This window comes from Paralichthys olivaceus, chromosome 12 (assembly GCF_024713975.1).
Source record: "Paralichthys olivaceus isolate ysfri-2021 chromosome 12, ASM2471397v2, whole genome shotgun sequence".
Taxonomy (NCBI): Eukaryota; Metazoa; Chordata; class Actinopteri; order Pleuronectiformes; family Paralichthyidae; genus Paralichthys; species Paralichthys olivaceus.
In genome coordinates, this window is record NC_091104.1 from 15,716,307 (window position 1) to 15,741,280 (window position 24,974).

The window sequence follows — 24,974 nt, forward strand, 5'->3', positions numbered from 1 at the left end:
GACGGTATAATCTCACCTTGCGGAGCTATATGCAGAGCTTCTTTAGACTTTCTCTCCGGAACAAACTTCCACTGGAACACGGAGTGATCAGCACCACCAATAGTTATCACCCACTGGTAGTCATGTGACCACCTAGCGTTGGTTATGTGGGCTGAATGACCTAAATACTTCTTAAATTTCGCACCTAAAATGAAAAGGAAATATATCAGTACAACAAAAGGTAATAATGTGAGATTTTTGTTAAATGCTGAGGTCTTCTTTACCTTTTTTTATACATGGATATCGTAAAAGTTTGACTAATCCATAGTCGTCAGCTGTTACTAAGACTTGATTGTTGTAGTTGGCATCCACAGAGTTGATGTCATTGATATCTGAGTACTTAGGCCATATTCCATTAACCTCGGGGCCTAACACGCACGTCCACGACGCCCACTGTACCAGCTTCAGCTCTTCCCTGTTGGTCACCTCCTTCCCACCTCAACAGAGGAAAGACATATTTAATTTCACAAAGCAGCTCTGTAACAACATATTTTACTAAACACTTCTTTAATATCAGTCCAGGAGTAAGATTCATTCAGCTGGTAACATTTACGGCCTTGTACTTACTTGGCATCCTGTAAAAAAGCCTCCTGCCGCTGCCGTTGTTGGTCTGCAGGTATTTGCTGTCTGTGGACCAGTCCATGTGTGTAATGAAGCTGTTGGAGCCAATGCACTCGCCCACTTTCTTGTACCTCTGCACCACACCATAGATGTCCACGGAGTTATCATTGGAGCCGACAGCCAAATGGGCTCCATCAGGAGAATACTTGAGCTCATGAATGGCCTCCTTCCTGTCCTTGATGTGAACCACTTCTGTCATATCTCTGAAGAAAGGCAGATAAACATAGCCTGAACAGGGAACTACAATTTACACAATATAATGGAGCCTTTCGTTTTATTTGGCAAATTTCCCATTGGCTCTTTGAATTGCGGACCCACCTGACTCTTAGAACAGTGAACGAGCCATCCTTCATTCCCAGCGCGAGGTGAATGCCATCGGTGCTAACAGCGGCACAGCGGATGGGCTCCTCCATGTTACAGCGGGCTATTAAAGCATGATCTATAAGGCTCCATATCCTTTAGACGCAGAGGAGGGGGAGGACAAATGAAGAGGCGAAGCAGTGATGAGATTAAAGAAGGTCAAACAACCAGAGCAGAGATGCAACCAGAAAATAGTCTGTAAGTACAAAATGAAGAGGAAGTGCTGGTTTCTGGTATTTGGTTTGTGATTGCACATTATTATTAAGATTGTGCATTGACTATCTATGAACACTTTCTTGTTCAGTTGATAAAAAATGTCAGTTTTATTAAATTATTAACTGCTGTTTTTAATTCAGGGGCTGCATCCTTCGGAGGCCATTGTGAACTACAAAGATTATTGTCCAAACACAAAGTTAATAACTGTAGTGTCAATTATTTAGACACTCACTCTGTCAGTATTACTGAAAATAAATGTAACATGCATCCTTTGAAACTGAAGCTTCACCTGACTGAGCGGTCGTCACTTCCTGTCATGGCCAGAGGCTTGGTGGGGTGCACGGCAAGCGCCCACAGCTCGCCCTCACAGTGCCCCTGCATGATGAGGAAGGGCTTGTTGCGGTCGTGGACCACAACCTCAAAGATCTCGCTGTCCTGTGTTCCCACCAGGATGTGATCGCCCCGCCAGCACACACTCCGCACAGACAGCCCTATGGAACACACACAAATAGAAAACATAAAAAATCAAGCAGAATAAATCAAAAAACATGGAAACATGAAAGCAGACAGACACTTGCCAGACATGACAGGGATAATAAAGACAGGAGCTGATGACAGCGATCTGCAGGCTACCTTGGACGGAGTTTTTAACAGGAAATATGCTGACAGGACATGTTGTCAAGGCGATCTGCTACTGCCTCTGGGTAATACAGAATAGGATGGAGAAAGTATCTGCTGTATACAGATGTGAGTACAACATCTGTATACGGCGTAAAACTGCAACAGAGCTCAGACTTACTAACAAGAGGAAGCAGAACAATGTGAGGACTTTTACAAACAGACTGACATGATTTTTAACTCCGCCCCCTCAGTGACTTTACCCACCTCGGCTATTTTCACCTCTAGCTACTGTAAGGTCCCAGATTACAAATATGAGAGATGGAGAAAATAGAGAACAAGAAAGAAAGTGTTAGCAAGGAGGACAGAAATGGCATTTTCATCCAACAGGGTGTTCTTTCTACAATTCTTCCAGCACCTCAGGAGGCCGCAGTTTGGTCTGTGACCTCTCTTCACTCAAGGTTAAGGTTAAAAAATAGGCCAGTTTGACCTCACCTTTATATCCTTGATCTGTTTCCCTGAGATCAATGACGGTAATTGGTTTGAAGTTGAGATCCCACAGCCGGACGCAGCCGTCTCGGCCCCCAGTGGCGAAGCCCTCCTCACAGGCATTCATGCTGAAAATCCCTGACTGGAGGAAATGACAAGCTGTCAGTGAGGATCTGTGCAATAAATGAGCAACAGCAGAACCAGCCCCAGCTACAGAGTACAGAGTGCTGCTGCTCAGCCAGGCATTTGTTTAACAGGGCTGTCAGACCTGCTGCTTTGGCCCCAAGATAACGCAGCACTAGGTATCAGGAGGTTATATTTTCTTTATCACTCAATACAAAGCTTTTCTGGTGGCCTCAATGGCCTTAAAGTTACTGTGCATACACAGAGAGGCACCTTAAAGCCCCAGTGAGGTATTTGGTGGAACAAAAAGCAGCAATGAACATGCACTGTAGTTATTATCCCCTCCCCCATCCACCCATCCCCTCACCCAGCTGTTGATCCCATAGATATCATTTAATCCTGTTGAGCAAAAGGCTGATCCTTTTCCACTGAGCAGATTCAAACGAAGCCAGCGTGCGTGGCTGCGACCCCGGTTAAGTTTACGAAATGCTTTTATTGTAATTCTTGTACAAATGGTGCAGCAGCCTAAGCCACAAAGCACCAAACACTCAGATTTTTTTTTTTTCTGGTTTCAAACTCACCCCGTGAGCTCCCTGCACCGTCCTCATCAGGTTGACCCCTTTCCAAACGTAGATGTCACCATTCAAGGCACCTGAATACGTGACCTCGTCCTTGGCGCAAGCAAGGCAGAGGATGGTCTGGAGATCCCCCGTTTTGCCGAAAACGCCACGTTTCGGTGTGAGAGCATTACCGCATAAGCTCCAAAACTGTGAACACAAACAGAAAGAGTGAAAGAGTATGGCAGCTAATAATCCCCCGTGTAATCCTGTCCTAAAAGAGCAAATGGATAATTATGTAGCATTTGGATACGGCAGAGTGAAAATCATCATCATCATCATGCACACGTACACACACACACACACACAACCTTGTACTTCTATCTTAGTGAGGACACTCATTAGCATAACCCTCACACATACCATTGAAAGTGGGTCAGAAAGTGAAGAACAGCAAAAATGTCCTCACTCTATAAGACAATGGTCCTCACGAAGATAGGCTATCTGCACACGTACACACAGACCCACACAGGCTGGCAGTGTCTCCTTATAAGGACTTTGCATTGACCTCCTTCATTGTGGACAGCTTAACTTATACCTAACCTTAACCAGGACCTCAAAGATAATGCTTTGCCTCAGCAGGACATCAGAACCAGGTTTGGTCCCCATGAGATCTAGGGTCCTGACAAGGTCAGTGTATTTACTGGAAAAGATCCCAAAAGGTAACAAAATGGTGTATACACACACAAACACACACACACACACACAGTCTTTGGAGGAAAGCAAAGTCAAATTCAAAGTGCCCTGCCCCACTTGTGATACTGTGCACATGATAGTGGGAGCTCTTGCTGGGGGGTAAGTGCTAACCACCTGATCAACATGCACTGAGAGAGACGTACACGCATGCATACACGCAGGTTCATTATTTATGAACAGGGTCATTGGAATGCATGGGCACGGCATCGTCTGAGCGCTAAATCCATCAGGCGGAGGAGGAGAGGGCGAAAGAGGGACGCTCCGTCTGCATGGAGATGAGATCACGGGGAGAAAGCTCACAGAGTGCGTCTCAAATGCTGAGAAACAGAGACTCATCAGCAGCGAGCGACAGGAAAATGACAGGTGGATGGCCTTTTGTCTGCTCTACCTACAGGAGGATTTACTGTACCTCTACATTAGCTGACATTTGCTTCACTGCAAAAATAATTTAACAGCTGATGAAGCTCAGGAAAGACAGAACATGCAGGTAGTGTTTTCTGTAATCACACAACAACTGATCTGCAGAGGCCTTACAGATCCGCACAGAATGGACAAATTAGCTCCTTGTCAGCGAGAGCCTGTCACCGCTCACTAACACCTATCCTCCTGACTGATAGAGCTGCTGTGCGCTAACAGGGGGGATCGATTATCAGAGACAAACATCGCAGCCTCAGATACAGCCCTGCCATCAAACATCTGACGGCTGCACCTCAACACACCAGGACTCTCCTGTCCCTGGGCTCCTCACTGGGATCTTGAGCGACTATTTGCAAGTGCTTGAGCCTCCATGTGGTGGTTGAAGGTTAAGTAGAGAAGATCATAGGTGTGTGAGTAATCTGAGAAGGTGTATATGCAGATTCAAGTGTGTTAAGTGCCGGGTATGTAAGAATGGGGTTGGTCGGAGGTTTTTGTTGCCCAGCAGAAAAAGCAGCGATGGATGCGGCGTGACTGCACAGCATTTCCCTGCCCGCAACTGATAAGGTGGTGAGACACGGGCACCCACTATAATCCCTTAGATACTGACAGGAGACGGGATGCTTGAGGGGTTTATAACAAGGCCTGGCACAGGGGAGGAAACCAAAGAGGGAGCGAGAGAAGTGGAAATATGCTGGAAAATGATACTGCTTTAAGTTGACATCAAGACTCTTTCTTCTCTGAATATCTTTTCTTAAGAGCTTAATTAACAATGATGACACAGTGGAAGCTGCTGCTCTTCACCCAGGATTAGTGGTATGCCATTAGCTCAGTTACCTCAATCACAGCTCCAGGAAAAGCCCTTTAAATGTAATTATGGCAGAGATGGTTGTAGCACACTGACTGCAGCTAAAGGACGACCCCTCACCCCTTTATCTTACTCATAATACCCCTCCTGTCAGACTGTGACCCTGGACGGTGTCAGAGCATTAAATGCTATGATAAGAGAGGTCGCTTCTTTGGCACCTTGCTGTAAGGTAAACTGAACAACTAGCTGTCATTAGTGCTGCAAGCTGATTTTTATTTTTATTTTAAGGGCTCACAAGCCAAAATGGTAAATAACCATTGGTGGTACAATCCTTTAAACAACTGAATTCATTCAGCCACTGGTCACAGAGTGGGTGAATGAATGGTATGTGTGTTGTATGTCTGTGTGTGTGCTGCTCTCTAAGTGGTTTCAAACATATTAAAACAGAAATGTCGATATAATTACGAGGAGGCGTGTGAGGAGTAAAACATTGCCAGCGCCCCCGGTCCTCATCACAGAGGGTGTGTTTTCCTCAGCCTGGTAGTGGTTGGATTACTGGGGCTAAATCTCCTGGATTGTGCTATAATCGCTGAGCGAGCACTGGGCTGGGGAGCAGATGTCACATGGTCTGCAGGGTGAAGGCTGGGGAATTATGTGGGACAATTGCTGGATTGCCTTGGCATCAGAAAACCAGAACGGAGGGGAAAAAGGGGAGGAGGAGGATGATGAGGAGGAGAGAGACTGGAGGATTCAGCAGGAACCAGGGGGCGTGTTCTGCGGCCGGAGGGGGTTTCTGTGCCACGACGGTGGGGGAAGAGTTCAGGGGGGAATTACTACAAGAGGAGGCAGGTCAAGCTGGATTGAGATAAGGGAGTCATCAGTGAGAGGTTACACCAGTGGGCAATACGTACAGTAGGCTAAGCCACGCCGACTGCATCAAACCCATTTGAATGTGCCGCTATGTTTAGCCTCCCGGGGGCCCGTGGGCACATTTCCTATCCGAGCATGATTCACTCACTTCCCAGTGTTTTGGAAATAAGCTTCCTCCTTGGCTATGCACTCCTTGTTATATCTTAATGGCCGCGCAACTCAAGGAACACTACTACATGTCCCAAGGGAGGGTTTGGCGAAAGACACCCTGCATGAACTCATTGAAGATTTATGAACACCACTCTTCTGTGAAAAAGAAGTGATAGAGATAGGCCCCTGAAGGGAAGTGAGCGCAGCTGCACTTTGTACAGTGGAGGGTTTTTGAAAGCTGAATGAGGGAGAGCTGAAAGGAGTATAGCAGAGTCATGGTCCCCAATAAAAAGAATACATTTCCACCCCCTCTGCAGTGCAGATTATTAAAAATGTGAGAGAAGAGACTGAGTCACTGCCTCTTCTTCTTATGTTAAGTGCCTAATAAGCATGGATTCTAGAATAGAGGGAATTTGCATATATCTATTTTGAGGCTATTTCAAGGCTGATATGGTCATGGTGATAAAGCAGAGATGGCAGGGGAGCCAAGAGATGCTTCAAACCTCCTCAAAATCATAATCATGTTTTCAGATATTTATGCTAATGAGAACTTGACAAACTGGAGAGACAGCTGAAGTCTAAAGGATGTAAAATGACCAGGAAGCGATGGCCGTACCTTGATGTGTTTGACACCGCAGCTCACAAGCTTGCTCGGCTGGTACAAATCCCATGAAATGTCGAATATCTGCAGGGGAGGAAAAACACACAATGCATTAAACACTGGCTTATAGTTACACAAACAACAAAACTCGAGGTCTAGTGCGTGTGAGTTTTGCGGCAGATGTGATTTTTAAATGTGTGGGCTGAGTTAGAACACAACAGCCGGCTGTATTTCATCTTTTTAAGATTCCTTTTCATTAGCCGTGCACCCTCTCAGAAGGGCTCTGAAAAGCTCACAATCAATCAGGCCTAACTTGTTTATGTCCCCTTTGGGCAGGCACTCCATCCAACGTTTATAGCTAATTGAGGCGGTCGATAGAGAGCTTGTGATGGAGACAGGGGGGGAGGAAGAAAGTGTTTACCCTGTCTGTATGACCGGGAGCGGCTGCCAGGACCTTCCCTCTCCTCCAGTCCCACACACAGATTGTGTTTTTTGAGTCCAGGCCCACGGACACCAAGCACTGCGAAGAGAGCAAAGGAAAACGACTCGACATCACAGATTGAACCGACTCTGCTCTGTTGCACTAATCACAGCAAAAACAAACTTCGCTACCTCCACTGCAGCGTGGCACGCCAGCGATGAAAGGGCTAATAACGGATACAGAGCAGAACAGAACAGTTGTCCAGCCCCTGGCACTTCCACTGAGCACACATTTGTGTGCTTTTGCTGGAGGAGCCTCCTATAGCTGACTGAGTGAGTAGGCAGCAGCAGCAGCAGTGGAGCAGAAGAGAAGAGGAGAGAGCAGCTCTTATGGAAATCCTTCTCCACTCTGCAGCTTGCTTTGCATGTGAGAGGATGTACTTTTTGATCCCCACCGCTCAATCTATATTTTGCCGTGGATAGACTCTGCTAAGGCACTTATCCTGTTAGAACTTGTATTTGAGAAGTCTGTGTTTTAATCAAAACTAAATAGGCCCACTGTGATGAAATCCAGAGAAATGATATGGGTGATGATGAGGTTGAGAAGTGCAGTCACATTTTGAAAACTTGCTATGAAATTCCATGCAGATATTTGTGTCTGCCTCAGGATGTCTTCTAGAAATTCTCTTCATATTCAACTAAAGTGTTACTCGTAATTTTAAAGTGTTACTCGTAATTTAGTTTTTTCGATCAACATCAATTAATTATTTCCTTGGAAATTGGGGGAAATGTCAATAAAGGCTTTATAGTATAATATATATAGTATAGTATAATCGTAAAGAAAGTGAAAATAAAATTGTGAATCTGCCCCTTTGTCCAGATCCATGTTATAATAAACTCATCTATTCAAGTAAGGAGAACTGAAGCTCATCGAGTTGTTCTTCTATTCGGCCATCATCATCAGACAAAGATATTTCTCTGCACGTATTTTTTCTACAAAGTTCAAAAGCTTGTTATCCTGCTGATAAGCACAAAAACAGGATAGGGGTTAAAACATAACCACCTTGGTGGAAGTAAAACATGATCTGTCTGCATGTGGCTCAAATATCTCGAGAACTGTTCATCTTATCGGCTTCACACTTGACAAGTATTGTTAGGGGCCTTTTTAAACAGGAGACCAGTGCTCTGTAGCAGCAGTAACTGATTCTCAATGGGGTTCTGCGTATTGAGTGAAGCTTCACTGAACTTTGACTAAACAGGTGAACAGGACTTTTACAGTTTCAGAAAGAGCGCAGCAGCCAGCATTACCACAGGACGAGCAAACAGCCCATTCAAAACAGATTGTTTAGAACTGAGGCACTGCACCAATCAAGTTCAATTACTTTTCCTATTAGGCATGACTGTTGTTGCAAATTAGTTGTACTTGGATGTCAATTCTAGAAGACAGGGTTGGGATAAATTACAATTATTATGATCCTGTATCGTTAACAGGTTGAAACTTTGCCCAATACTTCACATTATGACCAAATGCCACTGACTTATTCAGAGAGCTATTAAGAATTTGCAAAATACATCCATGTCAAACGTCTACAGAACTAATGACATTTCCATTAACCTCCGCTGCACTTTGGGTTAAGTGCAACAGAAACTGAACTAAAATGGGTCACAGGGTAAATATGACACCAGCTAAACATCAGCGTGTTGGAATTGTCACTGTGTGTTAACATGAGGACGTTAGCATGTAGCTCCAGGCACTACTACAGCCTCACAGAGCCACCAGCATGGCTGTAGATTCTTTAGACTTGCTGAGGGTTAATGAGACTTTCATCTGGAAATATAGAGAAATTATACCGAGACAAATTTTAATCAATACAATAAACGTGTTATCTTTAACATGACCTCAAACACCGGATTATGTGGCATAACTGGTTCAGGCTGAAACACCTAGAGGGAATGTCTCAAGCATCAGTGTATTTGTTTTATATTGCTATAATAGGTGGATGGTGTAATGGCAGCAGGGTATTCCTCTGGATTGTCCTCAGTCCAGCTCTGGCTTCCTCTTATCAAGGAAGGGGAGAGAGATGACGAGTAAATAGAGCCGCTTAACTGAGAAGCGATGGAGCCTCCTCTGGCTTAAAACACTGTCACATTCCATCTAAATCCCAAGCTCTCTACCCGAGCAGGAAAATAGCACAGGGTCATCTGGCCGTCTCTTACTGCAAAATACAGGAGATGTAACTCTGCTCTGAAAGCTCCCATGGGAGGATGAGAGAGACGTGCGAAGACAAAAAACCTGGGGATGGTTCCGCACTGTATCGATTTTTATTGGGTGGGGGCAGCAGTGTGTAAAAATTAACTGGTGGCAGGTCTGCAGAGAACGTGCTAGAATGAGGAAATAAAAAGGCTAAAAAGAGAAGGTTGCTTGAATGCCTCGGTGAAGAACGACTAATGTGTTTATTCTGCATGGTCCCATTGGATGGATGGATTTATTTGTCCTTGCAGAAATTCATCATGTGGCACACAGCAGTCGTCAGACAATGAGAATAATAACACCTTCAACACCAACAACACCAACACCACAGTAAGCATACATAACCAGTTATAAAACGTAACTCTATGTTATTAAGTGCGGCACCCTCACACAATGAGATTTCAATCATTTTCAGTTTCAAATGCCATTCTGTGGCTTATTTTCACAAGTAGATTCAGGATTCTGTGTGCTTAAGCTTCTCTCACATTAACATTACCAGGTGCTGCTAGACTGTGTGATGTCATTCATTCAGACACTGAAAAGCTGCATCTTATGCAGTACCAATTTTTGTCTTTAAAAACATGTACTATTGGGTCTCAGAAGTACCTGTCCCTCGAGGTCGAAGGCCAGGCAGGCGATGCCATGTGTGTGCACGTCCTTGAGGATGGACACGGTCTGCACAGTGTACGAGTCCCAAACGCAGATGTACGGCTCCTTGCCCACCTGTCCCGTGGCCACCAACACGCGCTCCGGATGCAGAGCTAAACTGTACAGAGAGAGTGAATGGGAGAGAAAACATCTGGTTAGCGTCACCATCTTGCAAACTTGTGAGCGTGTGTTTGCATGTGCCAAGAGCAGATGAGGGATTCACCCTCCCTGGAGGGAGCCACTGGGACGAGATGAACACATTAAGTCGGTGATGGGTCTGGATATGGAAGCAGAGGGGCAGCATGACGAGGTGACATGGTTCAATTAACTCAGTCATGCTCAGATACACACACAGACACACACACACTCACACAGTCGTGTCTCAATGACTTCAGAGGACATTATATGGACGTACATTGGTTTCCTGGAGACTTATTCTAACCTTAACCACAGTTACTAGTTGCCTAACCCAAACTCTAACCTTTACCTAAACATAACATAACCTTAGAACATGTCTTCACCTTAATTTGTATGATTTACATAATGGGGGACTTCCTTTTTGTCCCCATACGCAAGACAAGTCCCCATAATGTGTTGACAGATGGCTCCCCACAACATGAGTAATACCTGGATTACACACACACACAAACACACTCTATTGAAGTATCGCAGAATGTGTGAATTTAACATATTTCTCAGTTTATTCAGCTGGATTTTCCCAGAGGTCTTTGAACTTTTTTCTGCCTCTTTCACCTTTTCTAGTTCATCTGGCCGTTCCTCGCATCATCAGGCATATGTTAGTAACGCTTACATAATCTCCCCCACCTCCCCCTGCCCTCCACACGCGTACCTCCCCCTACCTACAAGCATCGCCACTCTACAGCTGAGCAACAGCCTGCTGTACAGAACAGAGCTGTCGCTCCCTCCCCCTACGCCGTCCATCCTTTCAATGGCCGCCAGTCACGTTCCAGGCAGGCCTGAGTGATTCATTTGGCGATTCTTCCTCTTGTAGCGTCCTGTCCTACACATTTCACAAAGTGACAGAGCTCCCTCCATTATAATCAGACCACCAACTGCTCTCCAGAATTTCTAATCCCACTTTGAGACAGACGGCCAGGGAGGCTTCGCAGGCCCAGGCAGCATCAACCTGCTGAGTCAATGTGGCTCACGACAAACTCGGCCTTTTGCAGGTTTTCAGCGTGAATCTCTCTGATGCTTGACACCCCATCTGCATTCAAAACACTGTAGCCAACAAAGCTCTGCTGGTGGAACATCTCTGGGTTAGATGCAACAGGCCTGATCTTTGTCCTTCCCCAACCTTTCCCCTTTTTGTTCTGCCCTCCTCATAACCTACCTCTCCCTCTTTTTGTCTGAACCTCTCTCCAACCTGGCACAATTTCTCAACTTACTTTATATGAATTATATAATCAGAGCAAAGCAGCTAAAAATAGCACACAGAGGAAGAGAAAAATGACTGGAACACTTTGAGATGCAGACTGAGAAAACTGCTCTGGCACAAACAGGTACAGCACAGCGGATATGTCTGGTTTGACACTGGACTGACGCAAAACACAAAGAATTAGATATGGAGTTGGTGTGCAGGAGGCACCGATGACTCTTGTTAGTTATGTCTTGTATCCTTCCTGCTTTAATAAATATATATCTGAGTATGCACTCGTGTCTGTCAGCTGAAATGCTTGCTAAATGCCATCACTAATGACTTAGCCTGCAGTGCATTGCCACGGTTCTCCTGTTTGATATAGGCTGCAGCTCTCTGATGCGACCGTCTCACATCTGCCAAGCTGTGTGGTACAAAACTGGCTAAATAATGCAGCAATTAAAAAAGTCTGTTTTCATGTAGATATGAGGCAAATTAAACAGCCTGGAGAGCAGATTTATGATGGCGACAACGTTTGGATACAGCAAGGGAGGAGATGAAGGTCGACTGAGGCAATTAGAAGGGCACGAGATGCGTCTTTACCCACTCCAGTATGAATCTTTTCCCTCTTCATCATGAGTACAACAATCTATTTTTGTCTCATTAATGGAAACAGTTACACATGGGCAAAGATGACGAGGGTGCCTCCAGACATTTGGGACAATTTTGATTCATGTTCTCTAGCAGCAGTTTCCTTTGATTTTGCCAATGGTGGATTAAAAGGAAGCACAGGATTAGCACATTTCTGAAGGTCTATACAGTATGGGATATATCCCAGGACTCCTAAAACTGAAAATATAATAAAATGAGCGACAGCAGTGGTAGAGTGTGTGGTGCTGCTTGATGACAAAGTCAATGGGACAGAAAAGAGGAGGAAGGGAAGAGGGGGTGTAGCAGGCAAAGACCCTGCGATGATTTTCACAGAACATGAACTGGGTTCAAGAAATATTCCAAAAGAAAACCAAGTGCATGTCATCTTAAGGAACCTTCTCTAAATATAGATGCAGAAACAAGTAAGTCATTTGTTTGTTTATCTAATGAGCCATTTATTAAGGACATATTCCATATTTTGTTGGTTCAAGCTTCTAAAATTTAAGGGAGTGCTGCTTTTTTCTCTTTTGAAAAAAAAACATCAACAAGACCAAGTATTGTTACTTCAACTGTGTTTTTTCCATTTCATTCATCCAATTCATCTTTTGGGGTAAAATGTGCAAATTTATTAATAATCTCCATTATTATTTTCCTTAAAATGTAATATTTCCCTGAGACCAGACCAGATAAAATGGTGGATTAATTCTTCTAAACTTATTTGCAAGGCTGCAACTAATGGTTACTGTCATTATTGATCAATCTGCTCACTTGTTCTCAAGATGAATTAATAACTAATTTGGTCTATAAAATGTCAAATAGAAAATGAAAATTACATTTCCCAAAGTGGGTTCGTAATACTGATCCTTCAGTGTAAAACTCAAATATCTACAATATGTGACATAAAAGCACCTAATTCTTAAAATGAACAAACTATGACATATTTAAGATTTTTGGTTTTATCACTGATTTTAACATTCAACAAATAGTAATTGAAGCTTTTAATCAATAGAGTACATATCTTCTGGAAGCACAAATATCAATTCCCAGAATACTGAATATACCAATGTATACATTATTAATGTTGAGGTGTAAAATATTTGCTTGTATGTCATTTTGTCATCATCCACTTTCAAATGCAGGATAATAAAACTTTTGTGGCATCATCTCACTCAGGATAAAACAAGGATAAGAGTACCTGGCTCCCCTTCATCTGCATAAAACATTCATAACACCCCCACCAGATAACTGATATCTGTCTGAGTTTATTTCATAAATCCTCGAGACAACTATGCTGAATCATGCCATCGCACTAAGTAACTGTACTGAACTCAGAAGGATCCTAATTGGGGAAGACATATCTGCTCTTTGGGAACCAAGCTGCCTTTCTCAAAGCAGACTGGCAGCTACTCAGAGTGACGAAGGAGACCTAAGACCTCAACATCTCACTGACGCTCTACACAGAGGACCAAAGGTACAGTAAGTGTAAAGGTAAGACGCAAAATGAAGCAGACACCACTGTCTCGCCATAAAGGTTATTGATGAGATGGGCCTTTTCTACAAGAGATATCTCTAAATCACTTTGCAACCGTAAATGATTGAGTACAGGAGCAAATAATAATCTACTGACACCAACGTTAGAATGGAAGTAAACTTAAGACAGTAGCTGTGTCCCTATTCAAAAGCTGCATCCCTCAAGGGCTGCATTTGAAGTGTGATTGCATCACGGTGGCATGACTAAACTCTTTCTCATCTTCAAATGTGTGGCCGAGAAATGTGTCCCTTTATTCCAAAGAAGCAAAGGATCCAGTAGATGTGTCTCAATTCAGGGGCAAATCCCTTGTAGGACTTGTGCTAATGGGCACGTCCACATCCTGTGAAGGATACATTCCCTGAATTTGGACACACCTGCGTTCTTGTAAATAGATCATCTCAGACTGTGACTCTCCATTAAAACAAAGACAGATGGACTCAGGGACATGAAAGTCGCATCTCTCACCTCTCAAGATGATTATCAGCAGTAATTGCCTGAAAACATTCTCACACACTCACCTACCACACCAGAGTTGTTTGTTTCACTTGCTCGGCTTCTATTCAAATATTATGCAGAAAGTCAAGGAGACCACACAGACTGTGCAGAACATGGTTGTCAGTTTTGTACTTTTGACTTTAGCTTGCAGATTAACATGCAGAGCTAGTTCACACCATTAGCTCGTACAGTTCACCGAGCACATTTGCCAGACGCTCGCCTGCGAACCTGACACATTTATCGTACGAAACCTCACACTGATTTCAACTTGGAAAAAAAAGGATGGGGCTGAATGAAAAATATACAACAATATGAACAGGAACGTTACCAGTGCATGTTTCATCGCTCACTGAAACAAGAACAGCCTCAGACTGGCAGCATCTATAATCCATAACTCTGGCTGTGGTCCATCAGATATCGTAACCTGAGATGGCCTCTTATACCTGTGTACATGCACCCTCTCATTAACCCTCACTCCTGATCATGACAAATAATACATGACCCAGCTGAGACTAAAAGGTTTCCAGCCTGTATGTTATTTTCAGTGTGTGTGTGTGTGTGTGTGTGTGTGTGTGTACATGACAGATACACTTTGTAGTATAGACACACTCCTGCGGAATTTTTAGCCATGGCCTCTAGTTCTTTGAATTTCAGACTGGATTAACTTGCATCACTGTCATGTGAGGAACGAATTAAAAAAACCTTGGTTTTACAATAGTCTAACATGCCTCATATTAAACTGTGTTTTCATTAAAGGTTATCTTTATTCTCCTCAATCCATTTTCCCTGTGCACTCCAACCAAAAAAGGCTAGTAAAGGCCAGACTATTCTGCTGTCTTACATGCACGGATCGGCCATTCATTCATGTGACAACCTGCCTATTAGCTCCTCCACGTCCGACTGGGAGACCAGTTAGAGGAAGCTGCAGGGCGAGAGAAAACCAAGAGCGAGAAACGAGGCCAGCAATTAACTCATAAAGAAAAACACCAATTTGGTGTATGCACTGTAGCTCACAGACAAGATACAGCAGTGGCCGAAAGAGACAGCGAAAGAGGAGAATTTAAATTCCACTGCTATCTGAGGGGGCTGCATCTGTTCCACATGAGTTATTGCAACGGGAGAACAGTCCCACATTTATTCAGCACTGATTCTGCTGGGGATTGCTCCTGGTGGTGCCAAAGTGGTTCAAAATTACGACTATGGCAATGGCTATTATCTGGAAAGTGCAAGATATCTGCAGAGCTTCAAAGAAAATGTTATTGCCAAAGGGCTAACTGCTTTACCAATTTATTACCTTTGCATGTTAATTTTGCAAATGCATGTTGCTTTTTTGCATCTAATAGAACCAACTGGGGTTCAGTCGGTGACTCCTCCAGCTAAACACCCAGAGGGCAGCGGAGGGTTAGTGTCTCTGTTGTCCGATTAATAATGGAGCAGGAGCCCAGCTGACTACCGACACAGAATATAATGCTAGCCATCTCCAAGCCAACGTACACATAACATGTCAACACAGGCGCTGGAGCATTGGACACAGGTCACTGCTGTGTTGCATGCTGGGAAGCAGTTAGAAAGGCAGGACCATCATACGTGTGTTGCAACACTATGGTTACTTTTCTGTGTTTTACCAAAAGGTTCGAGGCTTTGAGGCGGACAAAAATTAATTTGAAAGAATCGTCTTTATTTCTGGATAATCAGAGTAACATTTTCCCTATTTTATAGATTCAATGATTAATACAGGTTTGATCAGGAAGTCTATATAAACTATAGGAGATGACATGAGGTGTGGCAGCAGAGCAATGTTCTTGTGAGACAGCGATGGAGCTGGAACCGGGAGAGCTGACTCAAATCTGCCCTGATGGAGTGTCCTTGAACCAGTCACTGGAAACACATGTACATGTCTACACATAGATATATACACAAACATATAAACATACATACATGTATGTGTGCATGCAGAAAAAATACCAGACCTGTGTCAGCAGTGTACATGTAGGTGTATGTGTGACCAGTGAGTGTGTGTGTATGTATGAATATATGTGTGTGTGTTTGTGTCATACATGTCATATCACATTACACAAGGTGACACCAGCAGTGACAACACTACAGGATTAGTGTGTGTTGAGGTGCTGTCCGAGGTGCTGAAACTAACAGTGGCGTTTGTGTGTTTGTGTGTTTGCATGCTTGTATGTGTGTGTGTGTGTGTGTGTATGGTTTTTCTACCTGATTATGTCATCGTTGTGTCCCAGGTAAAATTTCTGCTTGTGTTCGCGGGTGTTGTACACAACTCCCACACCGGCGACGAAATAGACTATCTCCTTGGCGGCGGTGTAATACAGGTTGTTGCGGCACTGGTGTCCCCGGTATCCGTACACCCACTCCAGTCTCAGGTGGCAGTTGGGAGCAGTCCTGTCAGCCATGTCCGCGCTTCCGTGTGCGTGTGTGTGTGTGTGTGTGTGTGTGTGTGTGTGTGTGTGTGTGTGTCGCTGTCACGTAGGCTATCTGAAACACTATCATTCACCAGAGGGGATTTAGTCACAGCCCGCGTGTCCCATCAGTCCCTCCGGGTCTCCACCGGTCCGGAGAGAGCGCTGAAATGAGGCATTTTCTGGGGGTCGTGTGAACCAGCGGTGTCTCTGTGTGGTGAAATGAAGCCCTCCTCCTGTCTCCGCTGCAGACACAGGTTTCTAAGATGCTGGCTTCATTGTGGGGCAGGAAAAGAAAGGTCTACTCGCCTCTTCTTCTTCGCGCTCCTCGGCTCCAGGTCAGAGCTGCTGTCAAATCCTGCAAAGATGGAGCTGCACTCTGAGTCCCCGAGCCCCGCCCACCGCCGTGACGGAACAGCCTGGCGTCCAATCAGATCCTTCAGCCGAGCAGGGCGAGGAGAGGGGAGGACGAGCTCGTCAGGTCACGACCATAGACTGTATATAAAGAGCTGAAGAGCAGATTCACAAAAGTGCTGTTTTCTTATTTATTTATCAGATACCACAATAATGATGAGAGAGAAGACAACTTCGATCTACAAACCAATCAAACAGCCCATATTTATTTGTAATAAAAATCACTGTATCTGTAGAGCACTTATCTAAACAAGAAAGGCAATAAATGAATGAATAAAAATAAAAGGTAATCAATATGAATTAAATATTCAATATAATGGAACTTACAAGCTGACCTTAAAAAGCCACAATAACGTTGGATGATTTAGTTTTTTAACCTCCTATAATTAACAAGAAGTAAAAGCCTACCATCTTTGCACCAAATGCAATTTGACATATTTGGTTATGAATTATATTTATGTTTTTGTAATAAATATACCCACATTTCAGACTGTAAGCAAACCTAAAGTAATTAGAATAAAATAATCACATCCATGAGTGAATGCACTGTAGGTGCAGGGTAGGAAAATTATGGAAGAGAGGACGACAGGGAAGGAGAGAAAAGTAGTGAGACTTTTTTGTCTCATTTGTAAATACTTAATTCAATTCATTCAAAATATCTTCAATAGAGTTTAGCTTGCATATGGGCTCCAGTATTAGTCTATTATTTCTGTTAAATACAATTAAGTCTATATTTAGTTTTCATTATTATTCTTTATAATTTATTTCATTAATCACATAATCTATATAAACACCAATGATATTCACTTACAACTAACACTTCACAGGATAGGCAGTATGTGTCTATTTGTTCTTGGAAGATAACAACACGAAGAAGAGTTTTACACCAAACTAATTTCACAGTTATTATCCAATCCAAACCAGCATTCTATTATATAAATTTAAAAAAATTAAACAAATAGTTACTTACTCATTTTTTCTTCTTTTCTTTTTTAATGTAAAATTGAAGATATTACTGTATTACTTTTAATTGTCTAAGCTTTTTAAATCACATCCCTTTCCCCTTTTTGATATTCACTGCTTGAAGGTAAAGATCTGACCAACACATATTATTATTGATAAAATTCCATATATGTCAATTATTATATGTCTGGTGTGTTCTTTCTATTCATTTATTTAAAGAATGTCATAAGATATCACATTATACTATCTTTTATACTCTATTTTTATATGCATTTATATGTATGCATGCTGTAATTTGTATGTTCTGTGACACTTTGTTCTGTGACAGTTGCTTTGTTAAACCATTTATTTTATCTTTTCCTCATTTACTTACAGGAAACTACGTGGGTGAAGCCCCGCCCCCTCCGCTGTTGCCGAGCGACAGAGGAAGCTTCACCGTCTTTACTGCTCTCTCTGCTAACCCTTCATCTCCGAACCTGTTTCTCTCTCTTTCCGCCATGGAGGTGACGATGGACCCGCTGTTTCTGGCCTGGAGCTATTCCAGGAGGCGGAAACTCCAACAGTGTTCGGACATCTGTAGCAAAATATTACAAGACAACCCATACGACCAGGTACCGTGCTGCAGCTAGCCCGGTTAGCCTAGCATGCTAGCGATTATCTGTCAAGGAAAAGCCTGCTAACTTGCTAACACTAGCAACCTGTAGCAACTGGACCATAATCTCATTAATCCCTGCGGTTAACCACGATTTACCTGAGATATTGTTGACTTTACGTCATGATGTATATCTATATTTACAGCTGCAACACACTCTGCACTTTACCTTTGATTTCTTCGGCCTCATGTCTTATTTTCTTTTTATTCTCTTCTCTCACTTTTATTCACATCCGTCCTCATTGCTGCATGCTGTCTAAAGGACTCATCCTTGTTTATCTCAGAGGTAACTTCACTGCTGACTGTTCCTCTCTGTCATCTGTTTACACCCCCTGTCCTGTAGATAGTTCAACATGGGTCCTGACTGTGACATGGTTACCTGGAAGATGTGACACCCTAACCCTAATCTATACACGATTTAACTTTGTGTGTGTGTGTGTTGCAGGCTGCATGGGGCTTGAAAACTCGTGCTCTGACAGAGATGGTATACATAGATGAAGTTGAGGTCGACCAGGAGGGCATTGCTGAGATGATGCTGGATGAGAGCTCAATAGCTCAAGTTGCACGTAGGTTTAGACTCTTCGGCTGTTTCTCTTATTGAGCAAATTAATATTCAATGGTTAAATATGCAAGCTTGATAATACCCGTCCCTTCTTCTAGGCCCTGGGACATCACTGAGGCTCCCGGGAACAAGTCAAGGCGGGGGGCCCACACCAGCTGTCAGGTACTGACTGCTTGAAATGTTGCTTTGAAATGTACAACAAGGTAAAAGATGCTTAATCAGATTCTTTTTTTCCTTTTTTTGGATTCAAGGCCTATGACACAAGCAGGACGTCCCATCACAGGGTTTGTGAGACCCAGCACACAGTCAGGGCGTCCTGGGACAATGGAGCAGGCCATCAAAACTCCCCGCACTGCAAGCACTGCTCGGCCTGTCACGAGTGCTTCTGGTAGATTCATCCGTCTAGGAACGGTGAGTAACCCTGGCGGGAATTTTGCTTGTGGTTGTATTATGATTAATATATTCCCATTGTCTTCACACTGGTGTTTTCATACAGATTATGAAAACTTTTTTTCATTGTGTTATACATTGTACTGGCTATGAAAAACACCTGTATCATTTAGCTTGATATGTTGCCCGACAGGCTTCAATGCTGACCAATCCAGAGGGACCATTTATTAACTTGTCAAGACTAAATCTGGCCAAGTATTCCCAAAAGCCCAACTTGTCCAGGGTAAGACTGAGAGTGTAAACTGCAAAAATATATTTTTTTTTTATCAAGAGCATTACATTTTCTCACATATGAAGTCACCATCATTTCCCTCCTCAGACCCTGTTTGAGTACATCTTCCATCATGAAAACGATGTGAAAAATGTAAGTGGTGCTTAAATTCACGGCACAAAGAGAATTCGTGGTCATTGTCATGCACCAAACAAAGATGTAATATTTCTTCACCAGGCTCTCGATCTGGCTGCGCAAGCTACTGAACATGCGCAGTTCAAAGACTGGTGGTGGAAAGTTCAGCTGGGAAAATGTTACTACAGGCAAGTTTAAGTTTAAGCTCAGCATTTCTGACATTTGTAAAAGTCCTCTTCTTAATCTTGGTCATGTGTGATGTTTTTGACCTCTGCAGGCTTGGTCTATATCGAGAAGCAGAAAAACAGTTTCGTTCAGCTCTCAACCACCAAGAGGTGGTGGACACATATCTCTATCTGGCAAAGGTAGTAATGGAGATATTGGAGCCATGCTTCACAAGTTGCTGCATTAGAAAAATATCCCTTCTTACTTATTGATGAATGAAAAGGAAAACCTTGTGTGTGTTTTCTCTCAGGTTTACCAGCGCCTTGATCAACCAATAACAGCACTAAACCTTTTCAAGCAAGGCCTCGACCACTTCCCTGGTGAGGTCACCCTTTTAACAGGAATCGCTCGGATTCATGAGGTACAGAATGTCACCACGGTCATTGCAATACACCCCCCTAGCTCCTACGTCAAGACACAACTGCCCAAAGAAAGAAAGGAATAAATAAAGTGTGATATTCTCACAGGAGATGAACAACATTTCCTCAGCCACAGAGTACTACAAAGACGTGCTGAAGCAGGACAACACTCACGTGGAGGCTATAGCCTGTATAGGCAGCAATCACTTCTACACTGACCAGCCAGAGATCGCCCTGCGGTTCTACAGGTCAGTGTAACTTTTATGTATAATGTGTGTCATGCATTGTTACAGTATAGGTAATGAGGAGCTGTATCCCATCTGTGATTCACTATGCTTCCCTCTTTATTAGACGGCTGCTCCAGATGGGGGTGTATAACTGCCAGCTGTACAACAACCTGGGCCTGTGCTGCTTCTACGCACAGCAGTACGATATGACTCTGTCGTCCTTTGAGAGAGCTCTGGCCCTGGTGGACAATGATGAGGAGCAGGCTGATGTTTGGTACAACATAGGACATGTAGCTGTGGTGAGTTAGCAATACCCAAAAAAAACTAGAACTAAAACTAGAATGGCACTCAGTATGGTGCAAAATTCCTGGATTCGCCTCTTTGTCCAGATGCACAACAAAATTTAACAAGTTCGTTTGTAGCCTGTGTCCCAGCCATTCTGTAATTTCCATGTAATCCTGCTGACAAACAGACCAACCAACAGAAAACACGACTTTCTTGTTATCAAAACAAGCTCCCAACATTCAGGTAGAAGCTAATAAAAAGTGTGTGTGCTCTTTTCTTACAGGGCATAGGAGACTTGACACTGGCCTATCAGTGTTTTAAACTGGCTCTGGCTTTTAACAATGACCACGCTGAGGCCTACAACAACTTGGCTGTGCTGGAGCTACGCAAAGGTCGTATTGAGCAGGTGAAGTCATAGCTTGCAGTCATAAACAGTTTTTATTCCTCTGTTGAAATATGAGGTATGAGATCATGTTGCTTTAGACATTTTAACACTAATGTGGTGTTACACAGGCCATTATGATAGGGTCATTAAACTGTTGTTATTATTCATTTTAAACCAGCATTAATGTAGTCTGTTTTACCAGAAGATATTTCTCAAATACACTACTGATTATTTTTTTAAATATTCCAAAGAGCTGGATGATAAATGTGCATGGTATTAACATCATGGTATGAGACAAGATATTATGAGATAAACAGTATTATATGACACTGTGGTTTTTCTATTGCAGCACAGACTGTGTGTTAGCTCTTTAGGCTGAGTGTAGCATGTAGCTTTGTGCCAGTGCAATAATACTATTAGTGTGGAGGGATGTTTGGGTGTCAGACTATTTAAAAATACCTGTGGTTCATTTTTTAATTTGTTAACAACAGCAAACAGCTTTTCTTCTTCTTTTAGCTGAACCTAAACTGTCAATGAGCTAGTGCGATAGCAACATTTTGTGCTGGCCCTAATTCAAGCCAGATCAGTGCCGCCAAGTGATGTAAAACGTGTCATCTGGTATAGAGGTGGTGGATGCGAGCTCTGCAGACACAAACTGCTAGGAGAAATTTAAAAGAAATTAAATAAATTAAAAGTTGAAAAACTAGTCCATAACTCCTTTGAATTCAATTGTCATTAAATATTGTGCTGTTGACGATTGAAATAATTGTCCTATCTTCAATCCAGTCTAAAGCCTTCCTACAGACAGCTGCATCGCTGGCCCCTCACATGTACGAGCCTCACTTCAATCTCTCCATTCTTTCTGAAAAGGTATTTATGTCTATTCCTCTGTCTACACTGTGCAGTGGTTGGAGAGACAGTAAACGTTATGATGAAGTGATATTTTTGTCTGTGTGCAGATTGGAGACCTTCAGAGCAGCTACACCGCAGCTCAAAGGTCTGAGGATGCTTTTCCTGAGCACGTTGACACTCAGCAGCTTCTCAAGCAACTTCGGCAGCACTTTGCGGTGGTGTGAGCGTCATGTGGCCAGCAGGCTTAATGAGAGAGGTGTGAGACCAGAGACACTGTGCTTCACACACACAAAGTCATTAAGATACTAAAAGGTTTGGCAGGATAGTCAGACATGGAAATCAACAAATGAGCATTAGTTTTTGTTATTGTTTCTTTATTAAATGGTACATACAGTTTGTACGTTTTACCTATGGTATAGTTAAACTGATTGTAGTCACTGTTGGAGATAGTGGGTCATTTTATCATGTTTGTTCATTTCATCCACGAACCTGTGCACAGATCTGTATAGTAATAACACACGTGTACATAGATAAAGTCAAAATTGTATTTATAACAGTAAAATTTTATAGTTCATTTCTTAACTCAGGTGTATATTTCATAACCGTCTTGCTATTTTTTGTATTCTCAGCAAAATATTGATGTGACAATAAAAGGAATAATTTGGAAGATGTTAGAAAATCTTGAAGGTGCAGTTAGTTGTTCTTTCAAACAATTACACTTGAATTAAACCTTGAAAAAAAAATTGCATTAACTTGTGGCCAGTGGTTCCATTTCACAAATCCATTTGAGGTTGTAACTGCATGGAGCGTCGTTCCAGGCCTTAAAGGGGTTTTCCCTGGGATACGTAGCTGCACAATCCTCATTGTTCACATTATTGGGCTCGCCGTCGTTCCAGTACCTGAAAAACAAATTGTCGGTCATTGAGCCGTAATATCTGCTGACTTTGTATTCAAACACATTATTGATCATTTATTCATTTTGCATTGTATAAATACATAAATGTGCTCTCACAACCATTTCTAACACTGACAATGACAATTTTCAACAACTTACGACTCAAGAATTCCTCTTCCATCCAGCCATTTCCAAGTGTTCTCCTCCTCCACATCTCTCAGTCCAATCCAGAAGCCACTCATAGCAATGGATCTCGAGGGATCGTGATAACTATTTACCAAGTTAGTTATAGACACCTGACAACACCAGAGATACACACACATTAATTTATTTGGCTTTTGACCCATGCAACACAGTGCTGTTTTACTGCCCAAAAAAGAAAATATACAGTGTAGTAAAAATTATTGTTACAAACATGGAAATCCAGGTTTCGCCCAGAGATATCAACGTGTCATGTAAATGTCGAGTCTTACGGTTTTTTCCACAGTGTCTATCACTGCCAAGTCGCTTCCCCACTTTTTGCAGAACTGTCTGGCGTCATTCCACGATCTACGTTTATGGGTTTCAGAGAAAGCAATGTAGTAACATTTATGGTTCATGAACGTCCACCCCGGGATACAGTGTCTGCAACCCTTGTCTGGAAATGACAACATGGTGTGTTATGTAAATTGCAAATGATTCGGAATTTGATAAACTGATAAATAAAAACAGAAAAGCTCTCACTGAGTAGTGGTATGTGGGATTTCAACCCTGAGATTTCATCTTGAATTCTGACAATCTGCTTTTCGTAGTCTTTGGATCTTCTGCTCTGATGTTCTAACTCCCACTTGATTTGCTGCCGCTCACTGAGTTCTCTGTCCAGCTGCTTCTTGACTTCCATCCTGCTTTGGATGGCAGCGTTGTAACTAGCCTGCAGTTTGGCCACCTCCCTGTTGATGTCTGTTATTGTTTGCTGCCCACCAGTGAGTTGGTTGTCTGGAGGTGGTGAGGACATAACGTTACTGAAGTTTTATTTGAAAAGAATTATAAACATCTTCTTACCACTTATGCTGACCTGCTGTGCAGTATAAATGACAAAGATGATCGCAGGAGTAGAAAAAAGAAAATTAAAAAACATTTATACAATAACAGGTATGTTTTTCTATATAGATTTAATCATCGAGGTTCATCCTCATCTCTTCATGCTTGATGTCTGTATTTTAATTTCAACCTTCAAACAAGTCAAAAGTAACCAGGATTTATTTAGGCCAACAACTGTGAGCAGACACTGAACAAAATCAACATTCAGCTCTAACGTGGGAAAATGTGTGGCTGCGAAATATTCCATGTTCACCTGCAATAGTCAGACAGTGACTATCGCAGGTGAACATGGAGTATTTTGGTGTGTCGGTGCTGTTTCCTGTTGGTGCAGATTGAAACAAAGCCAGTGAGAGGTGACTTACAATAGACTCCCAGGCCGATGTCAATGGCCAGTAGAATGACAGCGAGCACTGCCAGGATCACTGTGAGCAGCCTGTAATGATTCCAAATGGATTCTGGCCTCGGCATGGACATGGACACTACACAGAGGAGTGGTGGATCGATATCAGACATATGCAGACAGATGACTAAGGTGGAGGACTTTATCGCTTACAGACAGAACAAGGACACACAAAGAATGACATAGAAATGGGTTTCCAGCCCTATTTTACGACTATCGCACTAATATCACAGGTTCTTGTTGATGCACCAAGACGTTATTTAACTTTTCATTTACTCTACCTTGCTGTTTCTCTTGGCTCGAGTAGAAAGTGTTCTCTTCTGTGCCGGAGTCATCGTCAGAGATCAGTTTGTCAAATGTGGCAACAAAAGAGCTTGAATTTTCTTTGTCTGCCATTTTGACGAAGAGAAGAGAAGTGAAGTGATAAAAACAGTCTGACTGGGATTATTTGTTCGGACAT

At 42.8% G+C, this 24,974-nt stretch overlaps 3 protein-coding genes across 5 annotated transcripts in view; 1 reads left to right on the forward strand and 2 right to left on the reverse strand.

The window, feature by feature from the left end:
* eml5 (EMAP like 5) overlaps positions 1–16,800 on the reverse strand; it is a 35,370-nt gene extending 18,570 nt beyond the window's left edge. The window contains exons 1-11 of one of the 2 annotated variants that reach the window (XR_011244668.1): positions 16,217–16,800; positions 9,900–10,059; positions 7,044–7,142; positions 6,638–6,706; positions 3,048–3,233; positions 2,350–2,485; positions 1,526–1,727; positions 979–1,116; positions 607–863; positions 264–476; positions 17–184 (exon numbers count right to left, since the gene is read on the reverse strand). Coding sequence is in view for 1 of the 2 variants with exons in the window: in XM_069535320.1 (XP_069391421.1) it covers positions 17–184; positions 264–476; positions 607–863; positions 979–1,116; positions 1,526–1,727; positions 2,350–2,485; positions 3,048–3,233; positions 6,638–6,706; positions 7,044–7,142; positions 9,900–10,059; positions 16,217–16,413 (1,825 nt within the window). In the remaining variant the exon portion in view is untranslated. The remainder of the gene's footprint in view (positions 1–16; positions 185–263; positions 477–606; positions 864–978; positions 1,117–1,525; positions 1,728–2,349; positions 2,486–3,047; positions 3,234–6,637; positions 6,707–7,043; positions 7,143–9,899; positions 10,060–16,216) is intronic. The other variant, XM_069535320.1, reaches the window with a different exon arrangement.
* Positions 16,801–18,188: 1,388 nt separating this feature from the next.
* On the forward strand, positions 18,189–22,887 carry ttc8 (tetratricopeptide repeat domain 8). Of its 2 annotated transcripts, XM_069535332.1 has the most exons (15): positions 18,189–18,407; positions 18,711–18,734; positions 18,894–19,014; positions 19,109–19,172; positions 19,262–19,421; positions 19,594–19,683; positions 19,780–19,824; positions 19,909–19,994; positions 20,084–20,171; positions 20,282–20,392; positions 20,499–20,638; positions 20,742–20,916; positions 21,186–21,308; positions 22,074–22,157; positions 22,247–22,887. In XM_069535332.1, the coding sequence occupies exons 1-15, from the start codon at positions 18,294–18,296 to the stop codon at positions 22,361–22,363; spliced, it is 1,542 nt and encodes a 513-aa protein (XP_069391433.1). In that variant the 5' UTR covers positions 18,189–18,293; the 3' UTR covers positions 22,364–22,887. The 2 variants fall into 2 exon arrangements, with proteins under 2 accessions (XP_069391433.1, XP_019940813.1); XM_020085254.2 differs by lacking the exon at positions 18,711–18,734.
* On the reverse strand, positions 22,493–24,970 carry LOC109628241 (CD209 antigen-like protein 2). Its single transcript, XM_020085257.2, has 6 exons — positions 24,796–24,970; positions 24,477–24,593; positions 23,758–24,009; positions 23,508–23,671; positions 23,194–23,330; positions 22,493–23,038 (listed from the first exon to the last, which is right to left on the reverse strand). The coding sequence occupies exons 1-6, from the start codon at positions 24,908–24,910 to the stop codon at positions 22,888–22,890; spliced, it is 936 nt and encodes a 311-aa protein (XP_019940816.1). The 5' UTR covers positions 24,911–24,970; the 3' UTR covers positions 22,493–22,887.
* Positions 24,971–24,974: the final 4 nt, after the last annotated feature.

What these genes read in the sequence shown, in the direction of transcription:
- LOC109628241 (XM_020085257.2), bottom strand. Translation starts at nt 24,910, where the DNA reads ATGGCAGACAAAGAAAATTCAAGCTCTTTTGTTGCCACATTTGACAAA. An exon ending in GAGCCAAGAGAAACAGCAAG is followed by an intron (nt 24,594 to 24,795) that starts GTAGAGTAAATG and finishes TCCTCTGTGTAG; the next exon opens with TGTCCATGTCCATGCCGAGG. An exon ending in GGAAGAGGAATTCTTGAGTC is followed by an intron (nt 23,039 to 23,193) that starts GTAAGTTGTTGA and finishes TTTGTTTTTCAG; the next exon opens with GTACTGGAACGACGGCGAGC.
- ttc8 (XM_069535332.1), top strand. Translation starts at nt 18,294, where the DNA reads ATGGAGGTGACGATGGACCCGCTGTTTCTGGCCTGGAGCTATTCCAGG. An exon ending in GATTCATCCGTCTAGGAACG is followed by an intron (nt 19,422 to 19,593) that starts GTGAGTAACCCT and finishes GTTGCCCGACAG; the next exon opens with GCTTCAATGCTGACCAATCC. An exon ending in ATCGCCCTGCGGTTCTACAG is followed by an intron (nt 20,639 to 20,741) that starts GTCAGTGTAACT and finishes CCTCTTTATTAG; the next exon opens with ACGGCTGCTCCAGATGGGGG.